The following is a 12,039-nucleotide window of genomic DNA, read 5'->3' as shown; positions in this document are numbered from 1 at the left end:
TGACTGAATTAACGGACCCTCTCCGTTCCCTCTATTAAATATTCAGACTGGGCCATGTGAACTGAATAGTGCCAAGGTACTATTCCTGCCCTTCCCCTTTGAGTTGGTTGCCAAGTTAATTGGCCTTTTTCACAAGCTTTTTACACCAGCTGTTCTTATTACTGTCATGCATTAAATATTTAAAAAACTAATGAAATAATAATTATGAGGAGTGGTAATCATTATTCCATTTTATTTTTATAGTTCTTCCATAAAAGTTAAGTTGAATGTTTTGGAAAGATAAAGGTAAGTTTGCTTGAGAAGTTAAGTTGCTTAAAAGTTTACTACCAATTTCATTGTGGGAAGCCAGCTGTATAAACTTAGAGAACTAACTATAATTATTTAGGACAATTTGACACTCAGATTGTAGCTTCATTTTAGCATATGTATCATTTTCATGACTGACCTTTCTAACCAACTTTCTCAATTAGTCAACAAGTTAATAGGTACTCCTATTGTTTAGCATCTTGTTCTGGGAAGGATTTTGGTCACTCACATGGAATTGTTTTTCTGGTAGTCAGCGGTCTTCAATTTTTTCTCAAAAAACCAATTCTCTCTTTCCCTGACTATATTTCATCAAATACAATACATCATTGATTATAAGATTCAATTTTTTTCCTTCCTTCTGATGTTACATAGAATAGGCTGCCTATTAACTGGGATGCCATCAACTAATAGACATATCCCAATTTCATAGATGTTATAATTAAAACTACACACCTGGGAACAGATGAAAAATGGTTTGAAAATCATCAGGTTCACTGGAAAAGAAGTTTAAATATAGAAGAGTAAAAACCCACTCAAAATTCTACCATTTGGGAAAAGCACATTTAAACATCCATCTATGCATATACATATAGCTATGAATACATTTTTAAATGGCTCATACTATACATACTGTCTATATTTTGTTTTAGATCGCTCTCTTTGATACCATGAAAATCAGTTTTCTGATAAATGTACTGTGATGATCTCACTCGGATGCCCATTTTACCCAGTACATAGCTATTTTTTTAAAATATTTATTTATTTGGCTGCAACAGGTCTTAGTGGCTTGTGGGATCTTAAGTTTCAGCATGAGGAATCTTTTTAGTTGCGGCATGCAAACTCTCAGGTGTGGCATGTGGGATCCAGTTTCCTGAACAGGGATCAAACCCAGGTCCCCTACATTGGGAGCAAGGAGTCTTACCCACTGGACCACCAGGAAAGTCCCCATAAGCTGTTTTTAAATGTTAAACATAAATCAAATTCTTTGTTATGAAATCATAATAGGATTAGAAAATAGACAATTAGTTTATTCCTAACCCTGGAAAATAATTTCGCTTAAAAATAATCAGAAACAGAAGAGATCTTAAAGAAATCTAGTCCCACTCCCTCATTTACAAATGAGGTACAAATAGGTTGCTCATCATCATAGGTAGATCTGGGACTAAAATCAAATTGTATTATATTCTATTCTAGAAATCATCCTGTCTCTTTCTGCATTGACAGTCTCAAATGTATATTACCTGCTTTAATTTAAATTGTACTATAAAATATTTCATTAATCGGATTCTTCAGCCAAGTATACAGACATCTAGGCCCTATTATCCATTCTGTAGGTGGTTATGAGATGTGCGTAAGCATGTAAGGGTCACTGCTACTTTTTCATCTGCTCTATATCCCGTCCTCTTGGGAAATGCCCCTCCCTCACTCTATGCAATAATGGCAGGGTTGTTATTTTCCTTGCCACAGTGTGGGCTGATGACCCGGGTAAAAGTGCACAATTCTCCTAGAAACAGCAATTGGTTCAAACTTGGACTATTAGAATCGTTTTGGAGGAAATGATTTGGGTGTTAGGGAAAAGGGTTATTTCTTCTGGATCACTAGCTGGGTGGATGATGAGGTAGTATTTTTGCCATTGGATAGTCAAACCCAACAAAGAAGAAAAAAGAACAATATCCACAGCCTCTATTGATATTGATCCATAGACTTCCAGACCTCATCTGATTCAAGTGGGCACTAGATTCAAAAGTCAGCAATTTATCATGTGACCTGGTATCAAATGATGAACTAGGTCAACCAGATTTTCTCTCCAAGAATATTAATTGTAAAATACAGAAAATATTGGACAGTTAAGGTAGAGGGCCATGAGATAGCACTGGAGCCCTAGTGGAAACACAGAATTGTAAGGAGAAAAAGGAGACATAAGCAGATGTCATAGAAAAAGCAAGAGAGTTTCAGAAAAACATCTATTTCTGCTTTATTAACTATGCCAAAGCCTTTCACTGTGTGGACCACAATAAACTGTGGAAAATTCTGAAAGAGATGGGAATACCAGAGCACCTGACCTGCCTCCTGAGAAACCTGTATGCAGGTCAGGAAGCAGCTGTTAGAACTGGACATGGAACAACAGACCGCTCCAAATAGGAAAAGGAGTACGTCAAGGCTGTATATTGTCACCCTGCTTATTTAACTTACATGCAGAGTACATCATGAGAAATGCTGAGCTGGAAGAAGCACAAGCTGGAATCAAGATTGCCAAGACAAATATCAATAACCTCAGATATGCAGATGACACCACCCTTATGGCAGAAAGTGAAGAAGAACTAAAGAGCCTCTTGATGAAAGTGAAAGAGGAGAGTGAAAAAGTTAGCTTAAAGCTCAACATTCAGAAAACTAAGATTATGGCATCTGGTCCCATCACTTCATGGGAAATAGATGGGGAAACAGTAGAAACAGTGGCTGACTTTATTTTTCTGGGCTCCAAAATCACTGCAGATGGTGATTGCAGTCGTGAAATTAAAAGACGCTTACTCCTTGGAAGGAAAGTTATGACCAACCTAGATAGCATATTAAAAAGCAGAGATATTACTTTGCCAACAAAGGTCTGTCTAGTCAAGGCTATGGTTTTTCCAGTAGTCATGTATGGATGTGAGAGTTGGACTGTAAAGAAAGCTGAGTGCCGAAGAATTGATGCTTTGGAACTGTGGTGTTGGAGAAGACTCTTGAGAGTTCCTTGGACTGCAAGGAGATCCAACCAGTCCATCCTAAAGGAGATCAGTCCTGGGTGTTCATTGGAAGGACTGATGTTGAAGCTGAAACTCCCATACTTTGGCCACCTGATGCAAAGAGCTGACTCATTGGAAAAGACCCTGATGCTGGGAAAGATTGAGGGCAGGAGGAGAAGGGGACGACAGAGGATGAGATGGCTGGATGGTGTCACCGACTCGATGGAAATGGGTTTGGGTGGACTCCAGGAGTTGGTGATGGACAGGGAGGCCTGGTGTGCTGCGGTTCATGGGGTCGCAAAGAGTCGGACATGACTGAGTGACTGAACTGACTGACTGAAGCAGATGTCATGAAGATGTCCCATAAGAAAGAGAAAAATAATTCATATCTCTAGTATTGTTCAGATTTCTCAGTTTTCCAGTTCTGAATGCTCACAAGATATAAATGGTCTGTTCACTTGAAACATATTTACTAAGAGCCTGAAAATGTTTAAAGATTCACTTTCTCCCCTGCCCTCTCCAAGGGAGAAAAAAAAAAAAAAAACATATTTTCTCTGCCCCCTTGACTAAGATTCTTATTTTGACCAACAGGATATTAATAAATATTTAAAATATTAATATGTTTCAGTGGTTGCATTTGCTCTCTTATACCTCTGACATTACCATGAAAACATGTTAACTAACTGATCTCAGGATTAGAGGCATGTGAACCAAGCATGCAGCCTAGAGCCACTCAGCTGATCGCAGCCTGTCAGTGGCCCACAAACAGAATAAATGCTCACTGTTGTGTGCAACAGCATGTGATGTATGTAATGGCATTGCATACAACAGTATGTGTATGTATTAATATCCGATGGTGTGGTTATTTGTTACTCAGCAATAGCTCACTGATACAATGCACTGAGGATAAGATCCTGTGGGCCACTTAAAGACTGTCCTTATTCTCAGGCTTTCCACAACACATAACAGTTATCTACTAAAAATTAACTACCCAGGCCCTGTGCAGAAGATGGAGGTTAATAAAATAACATCTTTCCCTGGGGAGAATTCCTATTCTCCTGAGAAAGATGGATTCTAATGAAATGGTCATAAAATAATGTGAAAAGGGGTTACCCATAGGTTACACGTATGGGTCTAACTCAGCCCAGAGGAGTCAGCAGAGGCGTCACATAAGAGGAGATTGACACAGAGGTCTGAAGGATGAACAGTCATTTATTAAGTAGAGAAGAAGATAGAAAGACTCTAAGCAGTGAGCACAAATATACCAAAACATTAAATTTCAAAGTGTGAGGGGAGTTCAAATGGCAGCCACGGCTGAAACTCACTCTTATGCTAAAGTAGACAGCAACTCAGAATGAATATAAATGACGGTCAACTAGAATTTTTACTAAGAATCACTTGTCATCATAATAAGGTTTGACTGATCATTTTTAAGCCTTAATTTACTATTTTGATAATTCAACTTTGTTTACTTCACTACAGAAAGTTCCTACAATAATGATCTATAAGGACATGCATTTTATTATCCTATAATACCATTTGTAACATTAACAGCAAAACCAGATCATGAATGCTCTGCAAGGGCTGTCAATGTGTCAGCAAAGAAAAGGTCTCTGAGTGTGTCATGACAGCATTGGAAGGCCACAGTATGAAAAGACGACTACAGACAACTGCAAACAAAGTAACCCCCAAAATACTAAACACAATCTCAAAGTGGCAGTAGCTGAGAAACTCTTCTCGAAACACAAATCAGAAACGCAAAGTGTCCTACTGAATAAAGGTTTCAGCAGGAAACCCCAGGCAGAAGCATAACATTGACGTATCAACAACAGATTTCACTTCAAGCACTTTGGCAAGGAGTGTCAGTGATGTCAAATAAGAAAATTTTCAAACGGGCACACCACTGAAGTTACCAGCAACAGCGGCATCTTCGAAGTGCTAAAAGATAACCACCAGTAAACAACACACAGAGACGCCAAGGATTTCACTGATCACTTCAAACCAGAAGATAAACAAGTTAACTATCGCGTGGAAGAGAAGGGGTGGGCGGGGGCAGCTCTTACAACTCCCTTGGCTCTCAGCTCCACGGAAGAAACCGAAGCAACACGTGCAACGTCACAGTCCCTACACAGTCAACCACGCTGATCACCAAAAGAGGGACCAGATTTGGGGCTAGAAACAGGAGTTAAGAAGCAAGGAGAAGAAATCAGGGGAAGAAAGTAAAACAGAAGCAGAAAAGAGCAGTATGGGCTGCGGAGCGGCTGTTCCACCAACCCTACTGGCGGGCAAGAAGAAAAGTCCCTCAGATGCAGACTAATGTCTAGGAAGGAATCTTCTACTTCGATCGGAGTTTCCCAGGACTCAGCTTTGGCTGCCCCCTCCCTACCAATGCCACCTGATGCCTCCCTTTTTTGGTGGGACCTGTAGGTGAACCAAGGGGGCGCTCCTCAGGCGGCTCCCGGTAAAATTGTGAGGGAACTCCCCGCGCTTCCAAGGGTAGAGGAGCTACAGATCGCTTGCGAGGGGAGTGGCCAGAGGTAATAGTGAATTAAGAGGGCTCTCCCTTACCTGCCGCAGGAGCTTCCACCGGGCGGCACCCAAGGACGCCGAGGCTGCGGGTCCCGGAGCGGCGCCGCTGTTTGCCTGGCCCTCGCCTGCCGTCTGTTCTGCTTGACCGGCTGCGGCGTCAGAGACTTGAGATTCCATCCCGCTAGAGCCTCTGATACCCGAGGTCCCGCCGCCACGGCTCTCCCCTGCCAGGACCTGCCTACTTCTTCCCAGTCAGGACCTGTGACGCCAGGCCTCCCACCCTCTGCCGTAGCTCCCGAGCCCTCCCCGAATGCCGCATTTCCGGTAGTCGCATCTCCTTAGCAACCAGGGCAGCGCGACTCTCGCCACTGCACCATTTTGCTGGTGGCCATCTTGAGTGAGGGCAGACCAGAGGGTGCGAGAACTGTGGCAGATCTAGCGCGACCCTGCCCCTTTTTGTTCTTCTCTCTTCTGTTTCATCTCGAGTTCTGAAGACTAGCATAGATCTAAAAGATTTGTATTTTGAGCAATAATGATCTCAGAAGTAGGAGAAAAAAAAAAAAAAAATCCATTCCTGACCACAATAAAGATGGTGGAATCTGCTTAGAGCTCGTGCTAGTTGGGGGTTACGTAGAACGCGTGCTGCAAACTGGCTCTCGGCGACACTGGGTAGGCAGTGGTTCTGCTAGCTGCAGAACGCAGACTTCGGCAGGACGCGGTCGAGGTGACAGCTGCACTCCTTCCTGAGAGCTTCGGGTCCTCTGGGCGTGCCTTTACTCGTTTCGGTATCTAGAGCCAGGCTGACTTTCAATTTGCGTACGTATTGGGGGGCGTAGGCTGGGGGTCTCGTCCCTTCACCTCTTCCTCTCCCCATCCAGCCATCCCTCAGTCCTTTGGTTCTAGCTTTTTGACCGATTTCACTTAACTGCGTGACACATGGTACCACTCTCTCGCCTCGGATGCACAGGGAAAACGAATAGGTTCTCCCAGGAACACCCGTGTGTCTGCCCTACCCCCATCGTTAACCGGCTGTCTTCTCCCTGCGGGTGGAAGATGGATGGAGGGAGGCTGCCGGCAGGGATGTAGTCATTTAGAGCCTTTCTTTTATTTTCTCATACTTTATTTAATTTTTTTGTTTTTGCTGGTATCGGCTGCTCATTCCCTATTTCCACTCTCCTTTATTTTGCTACTTCGTAGCGGATCCGAGCTGCGGTAAAGCTGACGCAGTATTTTCCCTTTGCTACCCAGAAACATTTTGTGGAAGACTTTCATGATGACGTTCAACAGTGTGCAACGTATCTAGATATTTCTGTCCAAAAAATAGTAGCCAACGGTTACTGAGTGGTTACTGCGGTCCGGGCACTTGATTAAGGGTTAAACGTAAATTATTGTTTCATTCTTACAATAGTTAGTGGGGTCATTATCTCTGTTTTACACACGAGGAAACTAAGCACAGGTGCTAAGTGCAGGAGTAAAGACCTGAACCCAGGTTTCTCTGACTTAACTACTCAGTAGCCTTACTTACCTTGCTAAGATAGGTTAAAAAGAACGGGTCTTTATGGCATCGCATTTCCTGTGTGCATCCTGAAGTGCTTTTTGCAACTAAAGAGCTAATTCCCTTTTTAACATCAAAGTCCAGTTGTTTTTATTTGCAGATAGACATTCCTCTGTCACTTTCTGTGGAGGTGACCTGGGGTAGTTGCTTAAACCTCCCTAAGCCACAGTTTGCTCACCTGTAAGATCAACATAATAGCTACTCTATCAGGTTCCTATGAAGTTTAAATTAGATCAAGTATATAAAAACATCTGGCATGTAGCAAATTCTCAATAAATACTAATCCCTTCTCTACCTTTATTCAGTAATTAGTCTTTTCCAGTTCATCCTGCATATATTGGGTTGGCCAAAAAGTTTATTTAGGGTTCTCCATAACATCTTGTGAAAACCTGGAAGGAACTTTTTGACCAACCCAATACCTGAATTATGCAAAATCAAAGCCAGTTTGCCTTTAAAAGCCCTCAGAGTTCCTGAGATGCCCCCATGAAGTCTTTGTATTTATTGCAGATTTTTATTTTGTTTTTTCTTTTTTTTTTTTTTTTTTTTTAGTTTGCCCATGTGTGTACCAGAATCAGTGCTGCATAGTTTGAGCCTGATAAGATTGACCTTACTAAAGAGACATTTAAGTCACATCTGCCAAGAAGTATGACTTGAATGAAACTAACTTGTACAAGTTTTCAGTACTTTTAACCTGAGTTATCAGCTGTCTGCAGTTATTTGTAAGCTGAGGGGTACACAGCCCCAAAGGGGAAAGTTAAGAACTGCAGATCTTATATGCCCTGAGAACCCACTGCTGTACAGTCATTCCTATGAAAATCATTCATGTGCTGGCAGCCCCTAAGGGAGCGTAAACCAGGGACTTTGATACCATGCAGCAGAAGAGCAAATTGTTTCTCCAAGCTTTGAAGTATAGTATTCCTCACCTTGGGAAATGCATGCAGAAAGAGCACTTGAATCACTGTAACTTCGCTGATCGTTATTACCATAGAATAAAATTGAGAAAATATCACCTAACCAAGTGTCTGCAGAATAAACCCAGGATCTCAGAGTTAGCAAGAAACATCCCAAGTCGGAACTTCTCATGTAAGGTATGGACTGTTTAAATTAACCTCTGTGTAGGCCTTTAAGATTAATTTTAGCTTAAAAATAAAGAATGGGTAGGAGATCAGTTACTAATTTTTTCAGTAAATCTGGTTTGATTTTTTAAATGGTCAGACTCAATTGTCTGTAGTCATATGTAAGTATAAAAGAATATATATATTTATAGAGCTCTAATGTAATATTGTAAAAATGTACATTTATAAAAAATGATTCACCTTAGGAATTCCTTCCTGTGCTACCAGTGCAGCTCAAAGTATAATTTGCCTTCTAAAATTCCTGGGCTGTTATAATAACTCTTAATAAACTCTAATAATATGCTGATTGTTTTATGAATCCCAAATTAGTAAACTTCAGTGAAAACCACTTAATTGTGCTACTTGTCTGTTAAAAATTGAAAAAAAGATTTGCATTCTTGACCACTGTATTCCTCTAGAAGATGCTTTCGGACCATTGTACTCTGGCCAGACCCCAAGCCATGGGCATGACCTCAACCTTGAGGACCTATTGCCCTTGTATGTAGAATGAGCACATTTCCTCCGTTGCCCCCGACAGTCCCAGTCTACACTGTCCATCTGTAGTTATTGACAGTGTCCCCTTTCCTCTCAGATGTACCTCAGGTTGGCAAGTTATGTGCTCATCCTCGTTATTTGAGTTAAGCTGCTGGTGCTGTTGCCCCTTTGACATGACCTCCCCTACCGCATACTTGCTATGTCCTTAGTTTCCTTAAATTGCATTTAGGAGTGATGTTCTTGCAATATTTTAGCATATTTTGTTATTTTTGTATTTTAATTTCTAATTTCATACTAATATTTTTCATCTCTTTTGACTTTTTTATTGTAGTAGAGTATATGTAACAAAATTTTCCATTTTAACCATTTTAAGTGTATAATTCCATGACATTAATTACATCACAGTGTTGAACAGCTGTTATCACTATTTCCAAAATCCTGTTATCACCTGAAAAAAATATACCTAGAATTCCCCACTCCTGCCCTTACTGAACCGTGGAAACCTTTCATCTACTTTTTGTCTCTGTGAATTTGCCCATTTTAGATAATTCATATAATTGGAATTATATAATATTTGTCCTTTTGTGTTTGGTTTATTTCACTTACATTGTTTTCAAAGTTCACCCATATCGTAGCATATATGCGAATTTGTTCCTTTTAGTGGCTGAATAATACTTCTTTTATAAACCACATTTTATTTATCCGTTCATCTGTTGATAGACACTTGAGCAGCTTCTTCTGTTTATAAAAATGATTTTTTAATCTTATTTTACTCAATTCTTTTGGCTTTTTGTTTCATTTTTGTTCTTTTATTAGCTCATATTTATTTATTTGGGGGCATTTTTGTTGTTGTTTGCTTTCAACTTTTTAACCTTAGTCCTAGACTTCTACTCTTTACATTTTGGTCATCCAAATTTTTCTTTTTATAGCATCTTAGTTTAGTTTAGCACTTTCCTTTTTTACTCAAATTTTTCAGTGTCTTCTATTTGATTTTTACCCTTTGTGTGTGTATTTGCACACATGTCCTACTTGAGAAAGGTAAACTTTAAAACTTTACCTATTGGACACATTTTAGACATTTAGATCATTATATTTTGAATTGTATCTGGAACATTTTGTTATCTTGTACTTTTATCCTTAGTCTCAATTTATAAATAGTAGGCAGGAATTACCGTCAGAGTGACAGCTGTTAAGATTAGCTCACACCCTATGCAGGAGGCTGGACTATTTTTTCCCTCTACTTGTCCCTGAAGCAACTTTCCAGTTCTCTTTCATAGAACCCTGTTGTCTGGAAGCTTTAACCTGCTTCAGTGGCTTAATAATTCCTTCACCTGGTAATGGTCTGGCTTTCACATGTCATACATCAACCATTCCTTCTGTGAGAAATTATATGATGTAAAAGCTGTAGTCCCTCTCCTTTATGATCACTGAGACCTGGGGAAGCTGTGAAGAGATCTGTAGTCAAAAATGCACGGCTAAATAAACATTCACTCAGTTTCAACCTTGTCTGCTCTTACGGGAACAACCTGGAGAAGGAAATGGCAACCCACTCCAGTATTCTTGCCTGGGGAATCCCATGGACAGAGGAGCCTGGAGGGCTACAGTCTGTAGGGTCACAAAAGAGTCAGACACAACTTAGCAGCTAAGTAACAACAACAAATGGGAACAGCAAAGTAGAAAAAGTAATTAGTGCCTTTTAGGCAAATTAAAATATATTTACTTAAAGACTTGTTTAGATAAGTTAACTCTTATTCTTTAGAGTTAAGGGAGGGAAGTCTGTGTAATAAAAATGCCAGAAAGAAGAGCTGTAGCCATGACTGGTATGTCAGGACTCTAATCTCTCTGACTGGAAATGAAGGGGGGAGTTTCAAGTTGGCGTTCTGTAAAAGTCCTCCAGATGCTAAAATTTCATTATTTTATATCTCTACCTTGTTAACTTACCAACAACTATCACCTATATGTTTGGGAACTCTATAGTACCAACTCCTGCAGTTTGGCTTTGTATCAGAAATCCTGGGAAACGTTTCAGAAATACAAATTCTTGGCTCTCACCCCACATCTGCTGGGTCAGGATCTACTGGCTGAGGCCTGGGGATCTGGTTTTTTGTCTTAAGTTCCTCAAGCAATTCTGAAATTCCCAGTCTGCCAGTGATGGCGGATCTGCATTTAGGAACTAGACACACTTGTGATCAAATATTGCTGACCTAAACCTCACTGAATTCATTCATTTCTGAAGCTCTTTCTGGCAGGGACTGTGACTTTCCATTTAACATTAGCCAGATGGCAAGATGAACTTATTCCATTACACTTATGCACCAACTAGTAATATTCAAAGGCTAGCATCAAACCAAATACCCCATTTCTTTATCTTTCACATCATCCTGTTCTGCTCTGCCTACAGAAATAATTCCTGAAATCTTTGATCATTTGAGATACAAAAAGAAAACCAAATAAGGGGAAAAAAAGGTTAAACATTTGTCCACTGACTCTTTCTACAATATAGATTAGCAGTTCTTATAGTAGTCACTAAGATAGGTTGACAGATATTTCCTTCACTGGCATTAGTGATCTATGATTTGTGGGAATCACTGGTTCTGAAGGTTCAAAACTTGGGAAAGCCAGAAAGAAAAAAATTGTAGTCTCACAATAGTTTTTTTCTTTTTTGATAATAGTTCATGGAGTGGGACTGCATTATAGGTGCCAATTCTTTATTGGGTTTTTTCCTCCACATTCCATTTATTCTTTACCCTGCTGGAGTATGGCTCCTATCCCCCACTAAAAACCCATCATTGTTGCCAAAGATGTAACATATTTCAGCCCAGTAACCACTTCCCTTTCCTTCTCTTAGAGAAGCTCTCAGCAGATTTGACATCCTGGACCAATCCCTCCTTGAAACACTCTTTTGGCCTCATGAGTCCACGTTTTCCTAGTTTTCCTTTTCCTACCTTACAAACCAACCCTTCTCAATCTCCTTTTCTGACTTTTCTTCCATATGACCTCTCAACTTTGAAGTTTCTCAGACTTTGGTTCTGGCTCTTTTTTCTCTCTAATTTCTTCCTAAGTAGTTTTATCCATTCCCTTGGATTTAGTATCATAGGAGTTATTATCTTCATCCCAGATCCACCTCTGAGCTGCACAGGATTAATCTCTAGTTGGACATCTTACTGACTTCCCAAACTATCCACAGTTGAACTTCAACTCTCCCAACCCTGACTCAGCTCTTCTTCCTCTCACTGCTCTGTATGCAGTTGTTCAAGCCACAATGTGGGAAAACATTAACCTGCCATTGCATCCGTTAACAGTGTATACCTAGCTT

The 12,039-nt window shown here is 40.3% G+C and overlaps 2 protein-coding genes across 7 annotated transcripts in view; one reads left to right on the top strand and one right to left on the bottom strand.

The window, feature by feature from the left end:
• CAMKMT (calmodulin-lysine N-methyltransferase) overlaps window positions 1-6,069 on the bottom strand; it is a 411,076-nt gene extending 405,007 nt beyond the window's left edge. Inside the window, exon 1 of one of the 3 annotated variants that reach the window (XM_006056820.4) lies at window positions 5,598-6,069. In XM_006056820.4, coding sequence (XP_006056882.1) covers window positions 5,598-5,735 — 138 coding nt within the window. In that variant the 5' untranslated portion in view covers window positions 5,736-6,069. The remainder of the gene's footprint in view (window positions 1-5,597) is intronic. The other 2 variants (XM_006056819.4, XM_006056821.4) reach the window with 2 other exon arrangements.
• A 103-nt stretch (window positions 6,070-6,172) lies between these two features.
• Window positions 6,173-12,039, top strand: part of PREPL (prolyl endopeptidase like) — a 37,439-nt gene continuing 31,572 nt past the window's right edge. Inside the window, exons 1-2 of one of the 4 annotated variants that reach the window (XM_025260951.3) lie at window positions 6,173-6,374; window positions 7,663-8,201. In XM_025260951.3, the coding sequence (XP_025116736.2) occupies window positions 7,983-8,201 (219 nt within the window). In that variant the 5' untranslated portion in view covers window positions 6,173-6,374; window positions 7,663-7,982. The remainder of the gene's footprint in view (window positions 6,375-7,662; window positions 8,202-12,039) is intronic. The other 3 variants (XM_006056813.4, XM_006056817.4, XM_006056816.4) reach the window with 3 other exon arrangements.

The sequence above is a fragment of the Bubalus bubalis genome, chromosome 12 (genome assembly GCF_019923935.1).
Source record: "Bubalus bubalis isolate 160015118507 breed Murrah chromosome 12, NDDB_SH_1, whole genome shotgun sequence".
Taxonomy (NCBI): domain Eukaryota; kingdom Metazoa; phylum Chordata; class Mammalia; order Artiodactyla; family Bovidae; genus Bubalus; species Bubalus bubalis.
The sequence above is the reverse complement of the archived record's forward strand: the minus strand, read 5'-3'. Positions and strand labels throughout refer to the sequence as shown.